The sequence below is a fragment of the Mya arenaria genome, chromosome 15 (assembly GCF_026914265.1).
Source record: "Mya arenaria isolate MELC-2E11 chromosome 15, ASM2691426v1".
Taxonomy (NCBI): Eukaryota; Metazoa; Mollusca; class Bivalvia; order Myida; family Myidae; genus Mya; species Mya arenaria.
In genome coordinates this window covers 33,385,267-33,412,934 of record NC_069136.1, presented here as the reverse complement: position 1 = coordinate 33,412,934, position 27,668 = coordinate 33,385,267, and the positions used below count along the sequence as shown (strand labels likewise).

Genomic DNA, 27,668 nt, shown 5'->3' with positions numbered 1-27,668 from the left:
TGGTCTGAAGCGAGTGTTGACTTCTTCCGGTGCATATTTCAAATAGAAGAGGCAATAAGTTACTATAAAAAACAGTGTCAAAATCTAATTGTAAGGTATCAAGATCGGCTAAGCTTCTTAAATATGTCTGATCTTCACTGTGGCATTTCGCTCAGTCCCAGGTTTGATGTGGCCTGAAGCGAGTGTTGACTTCTTCCGGTGCATTCTGAAATAAAGTGTAATGCATTGTACATACTGTTTTGTTTTAACAATAGCGAACACCATTCCTCGTTTGCTGTTTCAAAGCCTAAAAGGGGACACATATCAAACATTATTTAAGTAAAAACATGTTGTTGTTGTTGTTGTTGTTGTTGTTGTTTATGATGTTGTTGTTGCATTTGTTTATATCGTTTCTTGCAACATGTGTACCAAAGTTTAGTTGAAATTCATTACCTGTTTTTAAGCAGACAAAGTTAGCCATACTGTTCTGCCATAAACAGACGAACTAAATTGCATATCATTTTAATAGATGGCATGGACTTACTCTCGCAAGGTAGAATCATTAAATGGCAACATAAATGAGTTTGCTTATCATAGAGGGTGGGCCTATTTCTAATTAAACATCGTATCAGTTAAATTACATTTGAATACAGTTGTAATATAGAAACAAACTAGAATTAGTATTTGGCATAGATGTCCCAAGTAAATATCGAATATAGAGAATGTTTTGTACTAAATTCTTATTGTGTGTATAGTATAGCACATATACAACACATTGTACTGAGCAAGTACCTAAATCGGAACAGTACCTTAATATGGAACACCAGTTATAAAAGTGTTTTTCCGATCGAGGTCAGTTTATTTACGATTTTAATCAATAAAGACGCTTGCTTCAGATACAAGTTCCAAGGTACAGGATTCTCCGGTAAGTATTTCAAATACTGCGATCATTTAAAGTTTTACATGTTCAAATATCAAAACATGGCATGCGGGGGCAAGACCTCATGCTTGCCACAATTACAGCATATTGGAACAGCCTGTATTTTACTGAAACCATCAAGTTTTACTGACAAAAATGACAAAAAAGGACAAGCTGGAAATAACATAAAGTATTAATTTACTTAAACAAAAAATGGAGCAATAATTTTAAAAGAATACATAAAATAATTAACAAATTAAAACTGTTCCATATTTAGGTACTCAGAGGATGAAAATGGCAGTCCTTGATTGTGTGGTTAAAAAAGCACTTTTCATGCAGATTGATAGTATCTTGAAAAATGCCATTTAGATCAACCAATTGGTCTTGAATCCTAGTATGCTGATGGAAAATTTTGTAGTTGTGGTGCAAGTCTAACTAAAACTATTTTACAAATATTGCCGAAAGTGTTCCAATTTAGGTACTCACCCAGTACATGTAATATCAGAAAAAATGTTCCTCGTTCTTGTTGCACATATAAATTTGTTTAGAAAGGTAAAGGCATTTACTATAAAAACATCATAATTAACGGCTAATATAACGCAAACTTACATAATCTTACCTCAAAATCGATTTAACGATGGACACACTTGTAGTGGTGCAACAATCTACCAATGACATAATATTATATAAGTATTAATGAAAATGTTGTAAACATGAAATCGTTCGGACAGTGTACTCATAAATATTTTGTTCAGACAATATACTCGCATTGAAATATGTCCATAACATCTGTTAAACACCGACATATCACTTGAAATTTACCTATATACCTGCTTATTGCGCTGAAATACTCGGATTACAGACTTGTTCGGATAAAGTACGAAAATAAATACAATCTGTATCGAGTTTAAGGCTAAAACTCAGCAAACCTAAGAAAAACAAAAATCACCGTAGTATCTTGAATTAAAATTCGGGTACTCTGCGCCTATTCTAAAGATCCTACCTTATCCTTAACCATCCGTAAAGACTGAATTTTGGGGTTGACGTGGAGTAATTTTCCGCTATCTTTGCAAAGTTCATAACGACTACTACTTAATCCTTCTTTTATTAAAATTTAGTAAGAATGTTCCCTGATTGAAAATATTCGTTGAGTTCGCAACTTGGCCAAGTAGGAACACAATCACAAGATCAAATCTGATAAAAAACGCGAACATTCAATAGGAATAATGTGGTCCTTTACGAAATCCTAAAGAAAGGCCGTACTTTCATTACATTTTACCTTTGCATGGTCCTCTTCCTCACTTTACTCGTTTCCAAGTTTGTATTTAAACATGAAATACCTTTTTTAACATTGACATTACAACAGGTTTGGAAAAGATCAACATTTATGACTTAACATTACCACGGGTTTGGAAAATATAAACATTTACACAGCCGTTTGAGTTCACATGCGTTTCCTATTGTTTAACGTCTATTGAAATAGAAACTACCGTGTATTATGAAATTCTCATCAACAGGTCACTTGTTCAGGTCACTTTCACTCGTTAACAGCGGCAATTTGACGGCACCAGTCGGTGAAAGAAATATCAGGGTGAGGAATCACGTGACTTCAACGGGGTTCTTACATGGGTCTACGCGGTTCAAAACCGATGAAAACAAGCAAGAAAGTGACAATAATTCCTAAATTACTTTTTGGGGAGAAAAGATATGAATATTCCTTATCCGATAAAAGACTATCCTATTTTCTGCTTTTTCACCTATAAATATTTTGGATTTGCCTGTATTTTAACGATGCAATCCTTGGCCAAAATTTCAACTCGACGGAATTTTGTAGAACAGTACAACGCTGTGTTCGCCGTGATTCTTTGTTTTTTACACATTTCTTAGTCATTATTAATAGTTAAGAAATCAAACATGCGTTTAAAAGTTAGTTTTGCTCATAATACTTTCAAAAAACGAATTGTTCGCATAATGTCTTTTAGGTTTTTCAATAAATATTGAAATTTTAAGACATGCTGTTGTAAACGTGAATGTTATATATGTATATGCTGTTGTTAACGTAAACTTCTTCTCACATAAATAAAGCTAACTATTTTTAATAGGTATGCTTTACAAACTTATCATAACATGCTTATTTTATTCTTTTTTTATAGTTTGAATTGCTCTCTCAATTGTGACGGGAATGTATACAACCCAAATCTATTATTCCAAATGATATTTATTTCATGGTATGAATTTACATCAATATGACAAAAGATGGATAAATTAAATGGATGAAGTAAATCTTCAAATGGAAGGCAAAATACATCTCAGCCAAAACCGTCCCAGGTACGTTTCAAAGTAAAAGAAAGTCAACAGCCAGGAAACGCTTACATTCATTAACAAAATCGCCATCCCAAAAGGTTAATCATAAAACAGCCCACAATGCAATTAGATCCCCTGCTTCGGAAAGGGTCAAAATATCTTTACCCAGAAGAAATCAGGAAGTAGTTAGAGCCCCTGACAAAGAAATTGACTACAATAAAAATGAACTATCCTCGAAAGATGATAATTAGTATCTTGCATGGCATTTCGTGTAAGATATGTTAATCCAAACCCGAGCCTAGGGTGTTATGCGGAAACAAGGTTAACAAAGTTTTCGCAGAACATCCGGTGCGAGTGTAGAGATGAGCCTATCTTAGAGGAGCGGCCATGGTAGATGCCATTTTTCCGACCTCAGCTTAACAAAATCAAGTTAAAATGTATTTTCACGGGATCTCTTTTTTGCAGGGTAAAACGATTCGCGAATAGAAAGTTTGTGGGTGTCATAGATATGCGCGCAGTGAATCATAATATGTTGGATGTCAATTAGAAGTGAATTCGTTCTAAATACATGTAGATCTGAGGAGATTGTTGCATTGTTTCATGAATAGAGAGTGAAAACAGTTTTTGGTGCTATTTGAAAAGAGAAATGATTTATTTGGATTTCAAATAATACCATATGGCTATGATTCCATTGTGCTGCAAACGACGGTCTTCAAGGGAGGCAATTGTGTGACGACAGTAGAAAAGTAGTTCATTACGGGTATTTCTTAGTAAAGGTTTTCAGTAATGAATTTGGAGGTAATAAGGTTCGTGTTTTCTGATTCAGAAAGTGGTGAAAGCGTCCTATCACGAGATCGTCTATGTAATAGTAAGATCATATTAGGTCAAATCTTTATAATTAAGAACGGGGGAGCGAGCGAAGCGAACAAACCCTTTTAGCCATTAGGATGTTTGTATGTTGTCGTAAGTCGTTACCTATTTTCAGCAGGTAGGGAACAAAATAATGACGTTATGTATTTTTAGTTGTAAAACTTCAAATCTTAACAATAAAGCGTGTGTTTTCTAAGAATAATAGGCAATTTCAATGGCTGGAAATGCACGTAATATTGGTGTACGTGTAAAATTGCATTCTGAATCCCCGATGTATGTCTTTCGTAAACAACTGCAGTAATGAAAAATTTAAATGCGGTTGACTGCGACATATCGAAATCCGCGTAGCATTCTAACTCAGCCGGTAATCGTATCGGCTTCAGTTCACGAACCGCATATGTCTTTAACACGGATCTGCAACGTTTCTTCAACGATTCTGCGTTCCATGACATACAGATTAGAAAAATTGCATTTCAGAGTCCGACACAATAAGTTGCAATCTAGGTAAACAGGTTTGTTTTGTTTTTGGCAATGTATTTGTTTGCTACCGACTGAGCTTCATTTAACGCAACAACAAGTCATGCAAACCGTGTGAGTTCAGAGTTCTAGTTTTAGAGTTCTTTTAAAGGGACTCGCTCAAGTTTTGTAGTGTCAGACATAGAAATGAATATGTGCAATGTGAACAAAATGTTTATTACAGAGATAAAACATCAATAAATTAAAGCATTATTGTAAAGAAAAAATTAAAGATGTGCCGGAAAACGTAACAACAGGTCATGCAAACCGTGTGGGATCAGAAGTCTAGTTTTATAGTCCTTTTATATAGTCTCGCTCACGTTTTGTAGTGTCAGACAGAAAGGAATATGTGCAATGTGAACAAAATATTTATTACAGAGATAAAACATCAATAAATTAAAGATTTATTGTAAAGAAAAAATTAAAGATGAGCCCGAAAATGCGCCGAAAAGAAATTGTACATTGAATTATTTAGACTTCTATTTAAATGAGTATATGTCAGTTGCTATAACAGTGTTGTTTGTTCATAAAATATAAAGAAATTTATTAATATGAACAAAGTTTAACCAAAATCGTTGCCGACATAAAACCTGTGCGGTGTTTTCATTAAATCTCAGCAAATTAACCTAGTTTTAAAAACACACAAGCAAGGTAAAAAAGAGATTAAAACGATATTTGATCTTCTCTATTTGTGAAGCCTGTGTGTGGTAGCTGTTATATAGACATTTTGTTCATTCACCGCTAATTCATAGAGCACCCGATATGTATTTCATAAAGTAAAAATTACAACATAGCAGGTACAATCTTAATAATTAAGAATGACATGTTCTTTAATGTCTTCTGCAGGCGGGGAACCAAATTATGACGTTTAATTAACTATCAAAATACAAGTATTGTCGATTAAGCGTGTTAAATATCTACGCTATTTAATTGCTGTAAGTTAAGGTTATCATCTAAGTATACGCGTTGAATTGCAGACTTAGTCCTCGAAGTACTCTACTCACAACATAAACTTCAGCAAGTGTAGCACCTTGCGTGTATGTGTCCTTATTTTTAGTATGCTTGAAATGAAAACAACACACTAATTTAAGTTCGTATGTTTATATACATTTATCAAGGTGAACATATATACCGATTCATCTAGCATCGATGATCGTATAGTGGTATTTTAGTAAAATAATTCAATGATGTCCAGTTTCAAATAAACTTAGTGTTAAAAAATTTAAGGCAATAATTTAACTGTCTTATAGCTTTATATAAAACGTTTTCTTAAAGTTTCAAATCCAATAGAAACAAAATGAAGTATTTCAATCATTGTTCTCCAAGGCCTAGAGCCCGCAAAACCGTGGCGAATTTGGTGTTGCTAAATCATGAAGCGCGCCCGGTCCAGAGTGGGCGCTTCTGATATACTATTGCCGTGTTTGGGTGTGGAGACAGCTCGTCCGGGAGCTAGACGTCTATACCGGCCAGACAGGGTAAACTTTAGGTCATTCCTTTGTGTAAATTTATGTAAGATGTTTTTTTCTTTACATCACCCTACTTTTGAGAAATGCTGAAGTAAAAAGTGTCACAGTTTTACTACACTGCTGACCAGCTTAAATTTAATGATATAAAATCATTAGAGACCATAGTTTTAGTGTTACATAAGTCATGGTTATAATCGTATTCCAGATACGAAAGATTCTAACACACACTTGCATAAGTTTCAATTTTTTGGTTCGGTTTTTGAATGTTCATGAAATCAGTTTATCAATTACCACATTAGGACAACATTTCCTTGGACATTTTTAAATGAATTAAAAGTACCACAAACGTTTGCCGCTTTGCAAACTCGGCATTTTCAGAGATATATAATGATATAGTCCTTAATTGGTGCAAATAATGGCTGGATTTCGCTTTATTTTTATGTCACGTGTTCTTGCAAAAATATTTTTTTATAAATAAACCTTAACGTCTTACGAAATAATGCATTTATGGAAAATATTAATTACTAATAACAAGATTGTAACCTTGAATTTAATAGCTGAAAACGCACAAATATTAAATGACTGGTGGGTCCTAAAAGATTTACAGTGATCAACTATTATCTCATAAGGTAGAAATACCGTGTTTTCTGCACCTTTCTTTCAAATTAAACACGGTATCCTTCATGAACACCATTTTCTTCGATATTTATAAATTCTTTTTTTTTTTGGTAAAATAAAACAATTGTATTAATTGTGGTACATCTTATTTCGAAGTAAGCGTGCATATTTTAAGTCTGCATTTGCAAAGCCTATAATAGCGGTAATATATCAAAAGCGCTGAGATGTTGAAAGCCACAAATATTGCATAATTTTCAAATACTCCTACGTTAAGTATTTCAAAATGAATAGTTTTTTTGTGTATTCGCTTTCATTTATGCATTTAATTAATGATGCAAAAATTACGCACCGACACATTTGTAATCATCATAAAGAAATATGACATTTAAAACAATTGTAAGGCCAATTCAGGTCTTTCGTCGCAATTAATCAACTGCCCACCTTCATTGTCCGCGGTTTTGCTATCAGTAAAATTAAACAAAAAACGCACAATATCGTGCACTTTGTTTGTTTTTTGTATCACATGTTTATGTTTCAGATCCTGTTTAGCTTAGCCCGCCCTGGGCCCGTCGGTAACCTTAAACCTACAGCTTTTAATACAACATGCCGCATTCAGAAGAGTAAAGATGCAAGCAAATTACAGGTTAAAACACTACAATTTATTAATAGTATCATAATTAAATTTACGAACTTCTTCAACTGATGTACCGGCATACATCCGAGGTCGTTTTCGATGGAAAATGGTCGAGGATTTCCGAATACCTATTTGTCATAACCATGTTTCAAATAATAAGTTTCAACTGAGGCCCCAATATCTCAAATTTTCTTTCTCTTATAAATAAGTCCCTAGTAACAGGATTAAGATAACTATTTTAGATTTTGGATAGTTTGTGTAATATTCTCACTATAAAGAGTTTTGACAGTTTTAATGGAAATTATCTTGATGTTAATTAAGCACAATAAATTATTTTTTAATTTGTAAAATCAAGTTAAAGTAAAAACAAATTGTCTCAATGAAATAAGATAAATATACTTGTTTTAAAGCTGCACTCTCACAGATTTACCATTTTTACAACTTTTTTAATTTTTTTGTCCATAAAAGATGTACGTGAAGTTAGCGGCCTAGCGGCCTAGCGGCCTAGCGGCGTGAAGTTAGCGGCCTAGCGGCCTAGCGGCGTGAAGTTAGCGGCCTAGCGGCCTAGCGGCGTGAAGTTAGCGGCCTGGCGGCCTAGCGGCCTAGCGGCGTGAAGTTGGCGGCCTAGCGGCCTGGCGGCCTAATTATTTTTTCTATTTCCAAGCAATTGTTAATGCGTTTTTTTTAAAACAATGATAAATCAAGGTTTTTTATTCATATAGTTACATAGCGGCCTAAAATTGTTATATATTCAGAATATTTTTCTTTACCTTTTATTCTAAAACAATTTTAAATTAACTGTTTTATGCACAAATTATCACTCTGAAGCGTTTTTCAAACTTTATTCAAAAAAGTCGATCAAGCACTTCAGCGACTTAGCGGCATAGAAGCCTGAAATTAGCGGCCTAGCGGCCTAGCGGCCTAGCGGCCTAAATTGAATCCTATTTCAAAGCATGTATACATGCATTTTCTTCTAAAACAATAACATTTTAACTGTTTTTATGCACAAATTAGCACATTGAAGCGATTATCAACAGTTTTTTTCCAAAAACGTCGATAAAGCAGTCAGCTATTTCAAAGCATTAAACATGCCTGTTCTTCTTAATCAATGATATATTAACTGTTTATATGCACAAATTATCACTCTGAAGCGTTTTTCAACTTTTTTTCAAAAAAGTCGATCGAGCACTTCAGCGGCCTAGCGGCCTAGCGGCCTAGCGGCGTGAAGTTAGCGACCTAGCGGCGTGAAGTTAGCGGCCTGGCGGCCTAGCGGCCTAGCGGCCTAAAATGGTATCCTATTTCAAAGCATGTATACATGCATTTTCTTCTAAAACAATGACATATTAACTGTTTTTATGCACAAATTAACACTTTGAAGCTATTAGCGATTATCAATATTTTTTTTTTAAAAGCGTCGATAAAGCAGTCAGCTATTTCAAAGCATTCAACATGCCTGATCTTCTAAAACAATGATATATTTACTGTTTCATGCACAAATTATCACTCTAAAGCGTTTTTATTTTTTTTCAAAAAAGTTGATCGAGCACTTCAGCGGCCTAGCGGCCTAGCGGCGTGAAGTTAGCGGCCTGGCGGCCTAGCGGCCTAGCGGCCTAAAATAGTTTCCTATTTCAAAGCATGTATACATGCATTTTCTTCTAAAACAATGACATATTAACTGTTTGAATGCACAAATTAACACTTCGAAGCTATTAGCGATAATCAACATCTTTTTTTTTTCAAAAAAGTCGATTAAGCAGTCAGCTATTTCAAAGCATTAAACATGCCTGATCTTCTTAATCAATGATATATTTACTGTTTATATGCACAAATTATCACTCTGAAGCGTTTTTCAACTTTTTTTCAAAAAAGTCGATCGAGCACTTCAGCGGCCTAGTGGCCTGGCGGCCTAGCGGCGTGAAGTTAGCGGCCTGGCGGCCTAGCGGCCTAAAATGGTATCCTATTTCAAAGCATGTATACATGCATTTTCTTCTAAAACAATGACATATTAACTGTTTTTATGCACAACTTAACACTTTGAAGCAATTAGCGATTATCAACATTTTTTTTTTTTAAAGCGTCGATTATATTATTAGACCAGATTTGTTGAGCGCCCTTTTCATAAAAGAATACGTTCAAGGACTCGATAAAGCAGTCAGCTATTTCAAAGCATTAAACATGCCTGATCTTCTAAAACAATGATATATTTACTGTTTATATGCACAAATTATAACTCTGAAGCGTTTTTCAACTTTTTTTTCAAAAAAAGTCGATCAAGCACTTCAGCGGCCTAGCGGCCTAGCGGCGTGAAGTTAGCGGCCTAGCGGCCTGGCGGCCTAAAATGCTATCTTATTTCAAAGCATGACTACATGCATTTTCTTCTAAAAAAATGATATGTTAACTGTTTTTATGCACAGACTATCACTCTGAGGCGATTATCAACATGTTTTTGAGAAGGATAGGCATGTATGCTGACTGCTTAATCGACTTTTTTGAAGAAAAAAAATATGTTGATTATCGCTAATAGCTTCAAAGTGTTAATTTGTGCATTCAAACAGTTAATATGTCATTGTTTTAGAAGAAAATGCATGTATACATGCTTTGAAATAGGAAACCATTTTAGGCCGCTAGGCCGCTAGGCCGCCAGGCCGCTAACTTCACGCCGCTAGGCCGCTAGGCCGCCAGGCCGCTAGGCCGCTGAAGTGCTCGATCGACTTTTTTGAAAAAAAGTTGAAAAACGCTTCAGAGTGATAATTTGTGCATATAAACAGTAAATATATCATTGATTAAGAAGATCAGGCATGTTTAATGCTTTGAAATAGCTGACTGCTTAATCGACTTTTTTGGAAAAAAAAGATGTTGATTATCGCTAATAGCTTCAAAGTGTTAATTTGTGCATTCAAGCAGTTAATATGTCATTGTTTTAGAAGAAAATGCATGTATACATGCTTTGAAATAGGAAACCATTTTAGGCCGCTAGGCCGCTAGGCCGCCAGGCCGCTAACTTCACGCCGCTAGGCCGCTAGGCCGCTAGGCCGCTGAAGTGCTCGATCAACTTTTTTGAAAAAAAATAAAAAAAAAGCTTTAGAGTGATAATTTGTGCATAAAACAGTAAATATATCATTGTTTTAGAAGATCAGGCATGTTTAATGCTTTGAAATAGCTGACTGCTTTATCGACGCTTTTAATTTTTTTTTTATTGATAATCGCTAATAGCTTCAAAGTGTTAATTTGTGCATAAAAACAGTTAATATGTCATTGTTTTAGAAGAAAATGCATGTATACATGCTTTGAAATAGGATACCATTTTAGGCCGCTAGGCCGCTAGGCCGCCAGGCCGCTAACTTCACGCCGCTAGGCCGCTAGTCCGCTGAAGTGCTCGATTGACTTTTTTGAAAAAAAGTTGAAAAACGCTTCAGAGTGATAATTTGTGCATATAAACAGTTAATATATCATTGATTAAGAAGAACAGGCATGTTTAATGCTTTGAAATAGCTGACTGCTTTATCGACGTTTTTGGAAAAAAACTGTTGATAATCGCTTCAATGTGCTAATTTGTGCATAAAAACAGTTAAAATGTTATTGTTTTAGAAGAAAATGCATGTATACATGCTTTGAAATAGGATTCAATTTAGGCCGCTAGGCCGCTAGGCCGCTATTTTCAGGCTTCTATGCCGCTAGGTCGCTGAAGTGCTTGATCGACTTTTTTGAAAAAAGTTTGAAAAACGCTTCAGAGTGATAATTTGTGCATAAAACAGTTAATTTAAAATTGTTTTAGAATAAAAGGTAAAGAAAAATATTCTGAATATATAACAATTTAAGGCCGCAATGTAACTATATGAATAAAAAACCTTGATTTATCATTGTTTTAAAAAAACGCATTAACAATTGCTTGGAAATAGAAAAAATAATTAGGCCGCCAGGCCGCTAGGCCGCCAACTTCACGCCGCTAGGCCGCCAGGCCGCTAACTTCACGCCGCTAGGCCGCTAGGCCGCTAACTTCACGCCGCTAGGCCGCTAGGCCGCTAGGCCGCTAACTTCACGTACATCTTGAAAAGAGCAATTTTTGGCGTAAATGTCTGCAAACTAATGATATAAGATTGCTGACAAAACTCATATCGTAGATTTTTATATTTCCGTTTGAAAACTGATGTTTTATGGCTTAAAGCGTTACTAACGGTTTAAGAAAAATGCATAAAACATCACTTTTTGAACTTAAATATAATAATCTGCGATCTAAGTTTTTGTCAGCAGTCTTGTAGAAATGGTTTCTATGGGTTTTTGCAAAAATTGGCCCGTTCCAAAACAAAAAACAAAAAGTTGTCAAAACGTTCCATCTGTGAGAGTGCAGCTTTACGATATTTCTAGAAATTGGGACCATAGCTACATGACAATATATTGCAAGGTCAGGATTCACACTTGGTTGCATATAAATAACTCAATTATCTAGCAATGCGACTTTGTACCTTGTGTTTCACATTTTTGCACGTATATGCATATTGTTTTCGAAATTATAGCTGTGATTTTAAAAGTGTGTGAATGTGTACATAAAATGAAAACACTGTCCTTAAAGTATGATGAAAAAAGAATGGTCGTCTCGTAAGAACGCCATCGTCGGCACTGCCCTTGTCAAAACGAACCGTTTCTACGCGTGAATTGAATTGGGATTTGTCATTAGAGCGTCAAGTAGGGGTAATAGTTATTTTCTGGCCATAATATTAAATGTGTCTTCCTCTCTCGAAGGTTTAAAACGGCTAGGAATTACTGGCGTTATCAGACGACTTAAGCAGTGTGTGTATACCACGTGATAAATCGCGTAATAAATGTTACGTAGGAAGGCATTATATAGGGACTACAATATGAATGATGTCAAGCGTGTCGAATATGAGGAAATGGTATTCACCGTCATGAGGACAGTGGGGTTGGCAGATCCAATGGAGCTGAGGAGTATGTATTGACGTTGGCAGATCCAATGGAGCTGAGGAGTTTGTATTTACCGTCATGAGGACAGTGGGGTTGGCAGATCCAATGGAGCTGAGGAGTATGTATTGACGTTGGCAGATCCAATGGAGCTGAGGAGTTTGTAATCACCGTCATAAGGACAGTGGGGTTGGCAGATCCGATTGGAGCTGAGGAGTTTGTATTGACATTGGCAGATCCGATGGAGCTGAGGAGTCTGTATTCACCGTCATGAGGACAGTGGGGTTGGCTGATCCAATGGAGCTGAGGAGTTTGTATTCACCGTCATGAGGACAGTGGGGTTGGCAGATCCAATGGAGCTGAGGAGTTTGTATTCACCGTCTTGAGGACAGTGGGGTTAGCAGATCCGATGGAGCTGAGGAGTTTTTATTCACTGTCATGAGGACAGTGGGGTTGGCAGATCCGATGGAGCTGAGGAGTTGTATTCAACGTCATGAGGACAGTGGAGTTGGCTGATCCGATGGAGCTGAGAAGTTTGTATTGACGTTGACAGATCCAATGGAGCTGAGGAGTTTGTATTCACCGTCATGAGAACAGTGGGGTTGGCAGATCCGATGGAGCTGAGGAGTTTAGATTCACCGTCATGAGGACAGTGGGGTTGGCAGATCCGATGGAGCTGAAGAGTTTGTACTCACCGTCATGAGGACAGTGGAGTTTGAAGATCCAATAGAGCTGAGGGGTTTGCATTCACCGTCATGAGGACAATGGGGTTGGCAGATCCGATGGAGCTGAGGAGTTTGTACTCACCGTCATGAGGACAGTGGAGTTTGCAGATTTAATTGAGCTGAGGAGTTTGTATTCACCGTCATGAGGACAGTGGGGTTGGCTGATCCAATGGAGCTGATGAGTATGTATTGACGTTGGCAGATCCAATGGAGCTGAGGAGTTTGTATTGGCCGTCATGAGGTCAGTGGGGTTGGCAGATCCGATGGAGCTGAGGAGTTTGTAATCATCGTCATGAGGACAGTGGGGTTGGCAGATCCGATGGAGCTGAGGAGTTTGTATTCACCGTCATGAGGGCAGTGGGTTGGCAGATCTAATTGAGCTGAGGAGTTTGTATTGACATTGGCAGATCCAATGGAGCTGAGGAGTTTGTATTGACATTGGCAGATCCAATGGAGCTGAGGAGTTTGTATTGACATTGGCAGATCCAATGGAGCTGAGGAGTTTGTATTTACCGTCATGAGGACAGTGGGGTTGGCAGATCCAATGGAGCTGAGGAATTTGTAATCACCGTCATGAGGACAGTGGGGTTGGCAGATCCGATTGGAGCTGAGGAGTTTGTATTGACATTGGCATATCCGATGGAGCTGAGGAGTTTGTATTCACCGTCATGAGGACAGTGGGGTTGGCTGATCCAATGGAGCTGAGGAGTTTGTATTCACCGTCATGAGGACAGTGGGGTTGGCAGATCCAATGGAGCTGAGGAGTTTGTATTCACCGTCTTGAGGACAGTGGGGTTAGCAGATCCGATGGAGCTGAGGAGTTTTTATTCACTGCCATGAGGACAGTGGGGTTGGCAGATCCGATGAAGCTGAGGAGTTTGTATTCAACGTCATGAGGACAGTGGAGTTGGCTGATCCGATGGAGCTGAGAAGTTTGTATTGACGTTGACAGATCCAATGGAGCTGAGGGGTTTGTATTCACCGTCATGAGAACAGTGGGGTTGGCAGATCCGATGGAGCTGAGGAGTTTAGATTCACCGTCATGAGGACAGTGGGGTTGGCAGATCCGATGGAGCTGAAGAGTTTGTACTCACCGTCATGAGGACAGTGGAGTTTGCAGATTCAATAGAGCTGAGGAGTTTGCATTCACCGTCATGAGGACAGTGGGGTTGGCAGATCCAATGGAGCTGAGGAGTTTGTACTCACCGTCATGAGGACAGTGGAGTTTGCAGATCCAATTGAGCTGAGGAGTTTGTATTCACCGTCATGAGGACAGTGGGGTTGGCTGATCCAATGGAGCTGATGAGTATGTATTGACGTTGGCAGATCCAATGGAGCTGAGGAGTTTGTATTGGCCGTCATGAGGTCAGTGGGGTTGGCAGATCCGATGGAGCTGAGGAGTTTGTAATCATCGTCATGAGGACAGTGGGGTTGACAGATCCGATGGAGCTGAGGAGTTTGTATTCACCGTCATGAGGGCAGTGAATTGGCAGATCTAATTGAGCTGAGGAGTTTGTATTGACATTGGCAGATCCAATGGAGCTGAGGAGTTTGTATTGACATTGGCAGATCCAATGGAGCTGAGGAGTTTGTATTGACATTGGCAGATCCAATGGAGCTGAGGAGTTTGTATTCTGTATTCACCGTCATGAAGACAGTGGGGTTGGCAGATCCGATGGAGCTGAGGAGTTTGTATTGACCGCCATGAGGACAGTGGGGTTGGCAGATCCGATTGGAGCAGAGGAGTTTGTACTGACATTGGCAGATCCAATGGAGCTGAGGAGTTTGTATTCACCGTCATGAGGACAGTGGTGTTGGCAGATCCAATGGAGCTGAGGAGTTTGTATTGACCGCCGTGAGGACAGTGGGGTTGGCAGATCCTATGGAGCTGAGGAGTTTGTATTCACCGTCATGTGGACAGTGGGGTTGGCAGATCTAATGGAGCTGAGGAGTTTGTATTCACCGTCATGAGGACAGTGGGGTTGGCAGATCCAATGGAGCTGAGGAGTTTGTATTCACCGTCATGAGGACAGTGGGGTTGGCAGATCCAATGGAGCTGAGGAGTTTGTATTCACCGTCATGAGGACAGTGGGGTTGGCAGATCCGATGGAGCTGAGGAGTTGTATTCACCGTCATGAGGACAGTGGGGTTGGCAGATCCGATGGAGCTGAGGAGTTTGTATTCACCGTCATGAGGACAGTGGGGTTGGCAGATCCAATGGAGCTGAGGAGTTTGTATTCACCGTCATGTGGACAGTGGGGTTGGCAGATCCAATGGAGCTGAGGAGTTTGTATTCACCGTCGTGAGGACAGTGGGGTTGGAAGATCCGATGGAGCTGAAGGAACCGTTCATTTTCGCGGACTTTAATCGTAAGCTGACGATTGGTCATACAAAGTTTAATCAGAGAGTTATAATTAATATCAATCGTACTAATAATGAAACTATGACACTAAGATAATTTCAATTTACGACTAAAATCGACTACGATCTTTATTAAAATGGCCCCTTGGCAAGTGCCCTGTCTAAAGGCATGAGGCTACGGCTTTAAACTCTTAGTACCAAAACAGATATAGTGTGCTAAGGTTTATCCTGTTATAGGAGACTTAAGATTGTTAGAGAAATAGCTTATATGATATCATTTATTCTAGGTATTTATATCGCTCTCAATGTTTACCGCAACAAAATCAGTGGATGCTTTTCCCGTTGTGTTAATTTTGCGAAAGAATTGTTTTTGTTATTTTTTTTTCTTGTTTTTTTCCAAATAAAATGAAACTGATTGACAACTATATTTTGTTGTGTGCTTTCTAACATTCATGTTAAAAGCTAATTGCGCTCATAATCAACGACCGAATGTTCATATTAAAAATGCTAAGGTGTGTTGAGCATGGTCAATGATCGGCCATTTACTTCTACGATCCTTTTTTTAGGGTGGAACATTTTACAACCTGCGTACCTACAATGAATATGAATAATCTTACACACCCCTCCCAGGTTTTCTTTTGGCTAGTTGACTCATTCAAACGATTCGATCGGCAAGTAGTTATTTTTGATGAATATTGACCAATCATTTCACATTTTGATAACTTTGACCGGAAAGTAAACTTAACCGGCTGTTTACCATTGGCTTATGTACGTTTACAAAAGGTAGATGATGAAGGCTAGTACTATTTCAATGACCTTATTGACTGAGTTATGTTGCAGACGACACACTGAATACATGTATTTACCTGTGTTGTTATGAAAATAGCCCTCTGTGTGTTATAAAGGATTATCAGTTGAATAAAGATCCACTGTATATAATGTAAAAACAAAGACTTTCCTAGTCCGGGTTTATCCTCAAAGGTAATAATCAAACAAAAGTCGAGTTTAGTCTTCATGTTGTTTATAGCATGATGGCATGATAGATAACGCAATAATAATATTTTAAACAGTATTTAGTTTTACAGTTTTTAATTTGTTTCCATAAAATATATGTTGTCAATAAACCCCTTAAATATTTTTTCAAAATAAGTTTTATTTCGACCACGGCTTCCCCCGATGAAGCCTCCACCCAGGGGACGAAATCGTGGACATCTATTCCAGAATATTATGGTAATATGTGTTGTTATATATGTACGAGTTAAAGAAGGGGTTTATATACCAATCTCTAACAATGACCCATCTCGAGGACAACGGTTGCCAACGTGGGTCAACACAAACATTGCGATAAAGATGGCATGATAATCAGGAATAAATAAGAAGATGATATTAAATTCTCATCGATGTAAGAAAAAGCCATTTATGGACAAGGAAGAAATTTAAGTAAAACTCTTAAATCCTTATCAAACACATTTGTTGATTTAGTATTAAGTTTTCAAAAAATAGTATGAACAATACACATTTACAAAATTCAATAGACATTAAAATATTGCAAGGAATACATTGTTTTCTTTATTAAATAAATGCAAAGATAAAAATTGCTTAAGTAAATAATTGAAAGTAATTGCCGGTGTAGCATACATATATTCGATTAAATCAAGCGAAAATGCCTTAACCATTAGGCTGTGAATCGTATAAACAATACATAAAACGTCACTTGCATATCGATCAATTAGAAAGTCATGATTATTTTAGAAAATACAATTACTGTTAGGAGACATTACATTTCTGAACGTAAATATTATACATATATTATATACATATTATGCCAAGTCGGCTAAATTCCTCTATTCTCGGATGATGGTGCTCATTGTGTTTGTTGATTTTGAATGCTCGACATCTGAAAGTAACAAAAATAGTTCGTGTTTAAAAGCTCGTTTTATTATAAAGTATGGTTCATTGTCCATGAACAAATGTACTTGAATTTATTGATTCTAAATAAAAAAAAATAGCCAAAACTTCTGTATGTTTTAAAATCCTCAGACCAACGAATATCACTAATAGAAATAAATTACTTCTATGTAATATGTTATATGTAAGTGTTATTGTTCTCAAATACAATTTGATACTTATAGAAACTATTTCTGGATCGCAAACGTTGTGTCGATTGTTCAGAACTTTGTTAGAGTTAACAGACAGACAGACAAACAAACGGACGGACGGACGGACGGACGGACGGACGGACAGACAGACAGTTAACAATTGTTTATTGTCGTAAACATGTTAATAACTGTTTCTTTACAAAACACGATATGAATCAGAAAATAATTAATATAGTCAAAAGGATACATTGCATATAACAAGGACAAAAAATAGACAAAAACATAACAGAGAAGAAAAATGTTTCAAAAATATTGATGAATATCGAAATCAAAACGTAAATGGTAAACAACGTGGTCAACGCTAGCGTTTTCATTCAATCCTACAAAACAAGTACACCTGAAACAGTTGCCTCAACTCGTGTTAGAAAAACTGCAGAGAACAAATGTACTGTATCGTATCCATTTAACTTCAACAGCAGTAAAGATTTGATAGTAAACAATGATGATATAAGCAACGTTGTTAGCTTAAACAAAATTCTGAAAAATCGGCCATTGATTGTTAAAATGCATGACAAAAAAAAATTATAAATTGAAAATTTTGTTTAGCCATCATGATGTTTAATCTTGTTGAAACAATACAAATGATTGTTAATTAGAACAGTACAAGCAACTCTTTAATAATCCCGTCAAACATATTCGGTAGAAAATGTTTAAAACTGTGACACTTACGCGCAAACAAGAACGGGGCAGTAATAAACTCCTGTGTGTCCAATTCACCGTCACCTATAGAATGGAATGAGAAATAGAATTATAGTTGTGAGATTTCTCCATTAAGTCGATAATAAGATCATACGTTAGAATGTAGGGAGCTTTTAAATGCAATAAAACAAAGTACAGAGTGAAAGATATCTTTTCAGACATTCTTGAGAATATTAATAACTTACTTTTCAAAAATTACATCGCACTTAAAGAAAGTTTAATGTTTTAACTAGTCGACTTGTGTCTGTAGTTTGTATTGTTGTTTTAGTTTTAAATGCATATCTCCATTTCAATATTACATTGAAAACTACAGGAAGAAGCCCATAAACTGAAAAGTCAAACAAAATCCCTGTTAATCCCTGTTAAGAGTTACAACGATATGGCTTTAACGACATCGAAAGAGAGACGGATCGTGCAAAAACAAAACAAACAGATCTTTTGTTTACAAAAATACAAATATATAAAAAAATTTTTTTAACTTAAGTTGTAATATTTTAAGATAGGACTTTAATAGGGCCCTAGTTTTGATTTTTGCAGAGAACTGTTTGTTGTCGTTATTAAATACTTGTCCTCTCATGCTGAAAGATTCTGCCTGAACAGCAAGATCGGTTTATACAGCTATTCAATAATTAAACAATAGAAAGAGCTTGGATAACCCCAAGAGACAATGCTGTTCAATGGTCTTGTTTTGTGAAACAAGGATTACAAAGTATTTCTCGTATTTTTTCTAGAATAGTTTTGGTTCATTTCCAGTGAAGTCATTAGTAAACCCAATATCGCATGTGTGTAAAACACTCACCATTGACATCAGCAAACGTGAAAGGTCTGCGCAGCTCCGTTGGCTCGGCCAGGTTGACCGTCCTCGTAACTGCGAACACAAACTCTTCGTAGTTCACGCGTTTGTCCCCGTTGACGTCATAATCGCTTATATCGTCAGGAAACGGCACTAAATTTTCATTACTGGCTGAGAAGCAGTTTCCGACAGTTTTTATACATTTTTATTGACTTATTTATACGTGTTTAAATACCTATAAAATTGGTTCACATTTTAGATAACTACAGCTCAAGCTGCTATTATCGATATATTTTTCACATGTGTGACGTCACATATAGTGTATCTAATAGGGGCGCAAAGAGGGAACTTACACTGTTCAGATTAGTTTGTGATGAGAAGCAGTTTCCGACAAATCGAGTGCGGGGCAGATTTAAGGTGCCTATTATGTGTTTTTATTATTCGTTTATTTAATATACTTAATATAAGACTGTATTAAGAGAAATATTCATTAATTTTTCAGCATTAACGAAAATTTTAAACCTTAAAATTTACGACAATCAATTCATACTCAAAATTAGGCAGACACTGAATAACAATGATATTTTGATTCATCTCTGATAGAAACTTGTGTTTGTATACATTTAAGTGAATATGGGTGCGAAACATGCATGACATCAGTGTTCACAAATATGTACACAATGATCGTCGATTGTATAAGTCAATTTAGGAAAACCTTGTAGCTTTTCATAGATATGCAAATTAGGTTTACACGCATGCGCAATACGATGCGCGTGCCGATCCCCCACGTGCAAGTTTGTGTAAAAAATGAAAAATAAACATTAAACATTAAATAATAATAAAAGTTTCTTACGTGTCTCGGTAAGAATTTCAACTTTTGATTGCCTAGTTACCATATAGTTGAATTGCAGTACCTTCTTTATGAAGATCTAAAAAAAGTAAGCGAAAAAGCGATTTGTCGGAAACTGCTTTCCGTCGGAAACTGCTTCTCAACCAGTATTGTTGACCTTAAAAAAGAAAAGTTGTTTGGTTCTTCATTTTTGCCGCAAGTTTTTTTGTGACCATGGTAAAAAGCTGAAAAGTTAAAAGATGAATCACACTCAATTCCCTTCACTTAGTGGAAACAAGTAATTGAGTCCTTTCTAAGAGGCCTATTAAAACATCCTTTAATCGGAATCGAGTCCGAAACATTTTTTGTGAGGGGCCGATACCCATAGAACAAGACCTCTTACTACGATTTACTAGAGAATGCTCCTATATAAGACCATATCTATAATAGCACAGTTACTTCGCTTTACCTTACATTAAATTCCCACAAAATTCCCCCAACACATCCAGTACAAACCCCTCCCACTCCAGCGGTTTCCCGCTTTGAACACCTGCGGCAACAACGCTGAAAACCAAAGTTTCAACTAACAATGAACATATTTTACTGTGTCGTAAGATTCACGTACACTGTGTTTGCTCCATTTTTAAACTTAGTGGCATACCTGACCACAATTTCAGCAGCTTCCATCTTCGCAACCAGCGCATATTCTTATCAAGACAAAGTTGTACACAACCTTTACATTACCCATACCGATTTACTTGAAATATTGTTGCTAGACCTCTACCCCCACACTATTCACGTGGCCTATCCCGTCACAATTCCAGAAGGTACCATTTGATTCCAACGTCGTTAGTAATCACGCAACTTTAACATTTGCCCATACCAAAATACTTACAATACGTTTGCAAGTGTTTTTCTCCTCTACTTTGCACGCGTTCTTTCGCACAGCAACTCCAGCAGCTGCAAATGCAGCCACTACAGCCCCCGTGCGGGCAGTTCCACCCGCTATCGCTACGTCGGCCGCCGTCATGTCAACTGGACACACTACTGAGAACTGAGCCTGGAATGCATTCCAATCCTATTATAAGGTTTGTTTCTTAGCAATGAAAGGGTTCAATGATTTTAGTGATAGCGTTCGTGCTGTTTTGAGGTTTAAAACATAAGTGTCCTTGCTGTATGCACAGATTACGACATACTTGTAAAAATGGAAATATCAAACGTTCAATGTAGTGAACATGTTGATAAGTAGTTCATTATCCAAAGTTTGAAAATGTGTAAACTATCTATAAGATCTTGAGTATTATAAAGAAAATTCCAACCACAACATTGATGAATAATAGGTTCATTCTAACCACTAGTAATGTGGTCAGTGTATCCTTCATGTGATTAGTCTTGAAAGGGAAGTCTCCAATAAATACTTGCAAATTAAGTTGTTACTTAGGTCTCTTGTGATCTTGTTTACCTTACAGCCTAGTTTCGGCGGCTCGACATCCGTTACGCTGCGCTTTTCCTTTGTCTTCGTCTTCGTCTTCTCCTTCTTCTTAGACTTCTTCTTCTCCTTCTTTGCATCAGATGGGTCAATCAGGATTATGCAGATAACTAATATCAGGGTGTATTTGAAAAGCATTGTGTTGGATCTTTCTCAATTTCTGAAAATAAACATTATAAAGAACTAAAAGGAAATATGCGCTTATGTCAACTTGTCTACATTAATTACAAAAATATCCGCACAATCGAAATAGTGATGTCGTATATTTACCGTGTGATGTTATTCAATATATACTAGATCCCTTATTTTTTCATTATATCAATTTTCTCTTGAAATTTTCCTGATCAAAACAGTTTATTTCCGTGTTATGTGTATGTAAAAAAACAAGGCAACGATGTGTCACTTTGACTTCAACGATTGTTTCCTTATACAACGAAAACTACAGGGATAAATCCAGTAGTCAAAATTTCAGGACATTGTACGAGAAATTTAAAACGAACTAACAATTCGCGTTTGCATCAAAATAGCTTTATGCTCGTCGTTAGTATGTACCTAACCTCTTGCAACGACTGAGAGACCAGTGTGAACAAAAATGAATGGATGATATATTTTCTAATAATGGAAATGTAATTTATAAACACAGAATAGTGTTGAATCGTCATATCTTTTTCTTCTTTGCTGTTCTACATACACATACAGATATTTACATAGGAAACATTGTAAACTGCAACTGGCCAAGTTTAGTACTTAAGTTTAAGAACTTGCTCTCCAGTTTAAAGGTTATTTAAATAATTCAAATGTTACTAACAATGTTGCCAGACTTATTTCAGATGCTATGAAATTCCGCGAGAAATCCAAACATTAGCTGCTCCAAATCTTGTTTTCCTTTTTTTAGTTGTTATTATGAAAGAGATAAAGCGTTTTTTATATAATATGTTAAGATGTATTGTAGATTAGTACGATGCTCATTAATGTGATTCTTCGATATTTCAACATAATGTGATTGTGTATTACATTATTAGTATTGTATATACGTTTGTGGTTTGGCTATTTATAAGTTTAACCTCATTTGTAAATGTGTGAGGGCAAGATGCTGATAACCAATAAAACTTGAAACTTAAATCGATAGATAGATAGATCTTTTATTTTCTCCATATATGATGGGACTTCGTTAGATGTAGTTTATATGATCATTTAATTCTTCAAACATATTCCAAACATTTATCAATAATTATCAAAACACCGAAGCATACATCAACTTGAAACAAAGAAAAATAAAGTAAAACTTGAAACATAAATAGGTAAAGTAATTTAACTACTCAACCAAGTTATAAAAAAATACAACTTCGTGGAGTATTTCCTTAAAATAACACTTAAAAGAATAATAAAGTTGAATTTTGCACGATTTTTACAACAACAACAACAACAATAACAATTACCTTTATTGCATAGTCGATCAAAATATCGCAACAGCAAATGATTGCTTAAATTTGAATACACACTTAAGAGTTTCAATTCAAACATACACAGATGCGACATAAATAAACTAATTAACTACATTCTTAAACACATGCGGTATTAAAAAATTCTGACCGGAATTGTTTAGATTAAATCATACCTATTAATAAGTATTCAATTTCAGGTGTTACATTTTACATATATTTAAAATAAAACAGTACCATTTTTGCGTTATTATCAGGAGTCGTTTCGTAATTAATATAGATTAAGAATTTATAGTTCTACTTTGGAACAATAGACGGCATTATATGGCTCATAATTTTTCGAAAAAAGATGGTAATCTTAATTAAACAGATACGACATCCTACAAATTATATAATCGACAAACATGATGATTTTTTCACGAAACAAAACAAATAGATAACTACATACAGCAATCCAAATTATTGTAATTGTTTTTATTGTATTGTTTTTATTTCACCAGCTCGCTCAAATTGCTTTCGGCCGAGATAGGTCCAATAAACAATAAAACAGATGTGATCTTAAAATGGCCGAAAAAAATAATTATCAACCTAAGCTTTGCTAGCTTCTTGCGGTCTGCAAACTTCGTGTTGTTGAGGTTGTGTTTTGAGAAGCAAGAACGTATTTCTCGCAGCTTTTTCTGGCAATGTTTTACACATTCTATAGATCGGTGAAACATGCTTATCAAACAGTTTAAAATTGATGTTCACCATTTTAAACGAAACAATGGGCAGTCTATGTCGCTTAAAGAGCCACGTCCTCGTTTTATTACCGGAGTTTGATAAGGTGATTAGTTTCATCAAACACTTCGACAAACCTGTTTCCAAAATAATGTTTTGACAGTGCTCCGTCAGACGGCCGTACTGTGAAATGGTTTGTCGAAGTGTTTTAAGAAACTAAACTCACAATCGAACTCTGGTAAAAGTCTAAAGGCGGGGCTCCATAAGTCGTGCAGACTGCGATATGTTTCATTTAAAATGGTGAATAAATAGGAAAGTTATCTTTGTTTAATGTCATCATTCAAAGCAAATTATTGCCTTCCGACGTAGCATTTATGACGCAATTTATCACGTGGTATACACACACTGATTACCGTCATTGTACAATTCTTTATACACGGAATTAATACCATATAAAACATCCTTGTTCAAATATTGCTTTAAAGTTTAGAATCACAAACGGATGAAGATTCAACATTACTTTTTCAAAGTGATCAATCTAACAAGCTGTTTTAAAATGAGAACCAAATGCAACAAAGAATCATTGAATGCAAAAAAAAAAAAAACGATTCTGAAAAGACTTCTCGTCGATGCTTCAGTTTCAATGATAATACCGTAATTGCAATAAGATATTTAGTATATGCTTTCTTGTGGTTGATAAAGATTTTTCAGCTAAAATCATTAATGATATTTAACAGTTTCAAACAGTGAAAACAACAACGTGATATTTGCCACTGTTTTAAAATCTAAGCCCGTTCTCACTTCCATTTCATTGTCAACGTCGGCGAACAGAGCTGTATTACTTTTGCAACAACGTTATTTCCGAAAAAGCGTTATGTTCGTATACATATTAGCGCACTTTGCCGAGATGTCTCAATTAATTGTCCCTTGCAATTCAATATAATAAACTATTTAAGCGTTAACTCCACAAATAAATACTTCATTCGTGTTATACAGCTTTTAGTGCTCATTTGGGAAAGATATTGCCATCTTTCACTGAAACAAACATTTATCCTATATGCTGCAAAACAACCTACCTTCTCTATTCCTTAAGTGCTCCAAGACTGAGCAAACTTGTAATCGGCTGCTTAAATAGAGAAAACTAATTTCCAGTTAATTGGTTGACCTTAGTTTTTTGTGTTTGTTTATTTTGTATCTCGTTTCAAGACCATGTTTATAAAAAGGACTCAATGAAAAGGAAATAAAACTCAACTAAAAACCGATATACAAGGTTATTGCTGCCTCGCTAGGCCTGACCACATTTACCATTTTGCTCAGTATTGTATTAAATTTCTCCCCGTTTTGGCGTGTTTACGTGCACAACAACACGGCATAACAATTAATCTGACTTTGTGATGTTTTTCGCAAATATATCATCATGCTTGACCTTGACAAAATAAGGGCGATAAAACGACATTTCTATATGCGCTTGTACGACAATACCACATACATATGCGTGATGGCGCCAAAATGCCAGACTACATATTTTGTGCTACTGTAGCTACTGAGCTACACAATTACTAATGTAACCCTTTTCATTTAGCTCATTTGCCCATTGTTAGGCATTGTTATAACAAAGATTGAGTTTCAACAAACGAAGTTGATCACTATCCGCCATGTTGTTTTCGAAGTAAACTAGTTTTCGGATGGAACGAACCGATGAAACCGCCTCCGGTAGGGGTTTCGATAGTTTCAAAAACCGGTTCCGGTTTTCGTTAAAAAACGTTTATTTGAAACTGTTACAACAAATACACAGTTCGTAAAACCCGATATAAAACCGAAACCAGTTTATTACCAACAAAAACGCCCTTAGTCGTAAGCATAACGCGGCTTAAGAGAGCGGAATACATGCGATTTACGTTCTTTTGATAGTTTTATTGAAATGCAGTTTACACCGAAAACGAGGTTACGAGAATTCTTACTATCTTAAGTCTAACGATCGTTATTGAATCGAACCCCGCGCGCGCGAACGAAAAACATTATTTTGGCTTATACAGTATTGATTCTATATAAGTACATTTAGCAAATACGTACATTACATACATAATAAATAAGGATTGAGGAGATAGCTTAGAGCTAATATCTATACCTCTCTCCTTATCTTTCAGTTTATAGAAGCAAACGTGTAGACAACATTTTACCAAAATTAAATACAATGCAAAGTTGTTCAAAGGTTGTAATAGTTGCGTCTGTTGTAAAAGAAAACAATATGTTTGATGTGCTAATGAATGCAAGCATCTGAGGCAGGAAAAAGATATTTTCAGTAACATTCTCCTTTTTTTTGAATTGGCACAAAGGTATTAGAAACAAATTAGATAAGTGGATTGGAAGAAGAGGAAGAAGAGGAAGAAAGAATCAAGTTTAGACTGGTCATGTCCGAATTTAAGGGGAACACATTCTTTTGAAGGAAATCAAGAAAGAAATTTTATACAGCGTTGCAATAAAGTACATGTTTGTATTTCTGTTCCCATATCAAAGGTAAATCAAATTAAGAGCACGTTGTAATCTAAGTTCGGGACACTACTGGGGAAGCTTCCTTTCTTACACCAGTAATTTGTTCTTGTTGATTCCACACAAAGAACATTGAAACAGTACTAAGTGAATCGCAATGCTTTGGCGTTTTTTTAAAACTTTAAATTTCCACAACAAAACAAGGTTTGATAGTCTTTTTTTGAGAGGCTACTAATTTCCCTCGAGCTCACGACTGCTTGAGTGGAAGGTAATGCACCCATAAAACTCCACTGATTACATGTATGCATTTATGGGTAAACTTTTCAAGGAGCGTACGGCAACATATCGTAAGGTCAGAAATTTCAATTAAATTATATTTGAATATCACAAATCAAATGGAAATATTACTTGCAAAATCAAATACACTTTGCCTAAACTGGCCATTTAAGCTCTTACTTTTTAAATAAATATGATTAATTCTCAGAAAAAAAATCGAAAAAGTGATCAAAAGAAAAGTGACTGTGTTTTATGATTGCCGAAAATACCACAAAACCACTCTTTTTAAGTTTCTGTAGCTTTTGTTTTTGTTGTTGATCTAAAGTTATCATTGAAGGATGTTATTGTTGTTTTGAATATTCAGTTTTACTTTTTTTAGATTTGAATAATAATACTTCATGATTTTACTTTGATTTTAAGTATAGGTTTTCAGTATTGGATTTGGAGGTAATAAGGTTCGTGTTTTCTGATTCAGAAAGTGGGGAAAGCGTCCTATCATGAGATCGTCAGGGGCGGATCCAGGAATTGACGTTGGAGGGGGCGTAACTTAGGGGCGCAATCTTTTGACATGCACCCCTCCATCTGAACCGAAAGTATAAGGCATCAACTGTTTGCATGTGGATTTGGGGTTACTCAATCAAGAAAGTTTTAACAGTCCACGTTGAATTGCAGACTTAGTCCTCACGTTACAAACTTCAGTAAGTAATGGTTATACATACAATTGTATTCCAGATATGAAAGATTCTAACACACGCTCGCATAAGTTTCAATATCATTACTGAGTTCATGAGATGAAAAAAGCATTTTTTTTGTTCGGTTTTCGAATGTCCATGAAATCAGTTCATCAATAACCATATTAGGACAGTATTTCCTTGGATATTTTTAAATAAATTACCACAAATGTTAGCCGGTTAGCATATGAGTATTTGCAAATTCGGCATGTTCAAAGATATATCTAATTATGTAGTCCTCAATTGGTGAAAATAATGCACCAGTCAATTGTAACCACGGCCCCCACAGGTTCGGGAGTAGACCGGGGATAGCGGGGAAAATGGCCGTGTTTTTACCTTGCAGGTGGCCCCGCAGCGCCGGGTGAATGCGGTGGTTTTGTCTTCACGCCAAAAATAGCGGTGAATGTTCCTTACCTAGGGTCCCAAGGGTGCGGGGGCATTTGGCGGGGATTTTACCAGCAGTTCGTCCCCGCAGAACGGGGATTTTACCCGGGCTTGACTGGACCGAAAGTCAAAATCCCCGCTATTCCCTAGTCCTGGGAGGGCCGTGATTACAATTGACTGGTGCATAAGGCAAATCATGGCTGGTTTACGCTTTGTTTTAATGTCACGTGTTCTCGCTTCATAACATTGTTATTCCAATTGATAAATATAAACCAAAACCTTCCAATCCAACTGGCATTTGTGATGTTTATTCATGACATATACAGACCATAAGAAGCTTTGATGTTCAT

General features: G+C 36.3%; 1 protein-coding gene across 4 annotated transcripts; it reads right to left on the bottom strand.

Moving 5' to 3' along the window:
• Positions 1–65: 65 nt before the first annotated feature.
• LOC128219645 (uncharacterized) lies at positions 66–24,559 on the bottom strand. Of its 4 annotated transcripts, none has more exons than XM_052927542.1 (6): positions 22,718–22,773; positions 21,252–21,438; positions 20,685–20,849; positions 19,814–19,889; positions 1,518–1,563; positions 66–205 (listed from the first exon to the last, which is right to left on the bottom strand). In XM_052927542.1, exons 2-6 carry the CDS (start codon positions 21,414–21,416, stop codon positions 118–120), a joined length of 540 nt encoding a protein of 179 aa, XP_052783502.1. In that variant the 5' UTR covers positions 21,417–21,438; positions 22,718–22,773; the 3' UTR covers positions 66–117. The 4 variants fall into 4 exon arrangements, 2 of the variants coding, with proteins under 2 accessions (XP_052783502.1, XP_052783503.1); XR_008258608.1 differs by lacking the exons at positions 66–205; positions 1,518–1,563; positions 22,718–22,773 and adding exons at positions 16,332–17,206; positions 18,138–18,191; positions 24,514–24,559 and having other exon boundaries at positions 18,967–20,034; XR_008258607.1 differs by lacking the exons at positions 66–205; positions 1,518–1,563; positions 19,814–19,889; positions 22,718–22,773 and adding exons at positions 16,332–17,206; positions 18,138–18,191; positions 18,967–19,113; positions 24,514–24,559.
• Positions 24,560–27,668: the final 3,109 nt, after the last annotated feature.

What these genes read in the sequence shown, in the direction of transcription:
- LOC128219645 (XM_052927542.1), bottom strand. Translation starts at nt 21,416, where the DNA reads ATGCTTTTCAAATACACCCTGATATTAGTTATCTGCATAATCCTGATT. An exon ending in AAAACACTTGCAAACGTATT is followed by an intron (nt 19,890 to 20,684) that starts GTAAGTATTTTG and finishes TACTTTTTTTAG; the next exon opens with ATCTTCATAAAGAAGGTACT. An exon ending in ATCGTTAAATCGATTTTGAG is followed by an intron (nt 206 to 1,517) that starts GTAAGATTATGT and finishes ACTTTATTTCAG; the next exon opens with AATGCACCGGAAGAAGTCAA.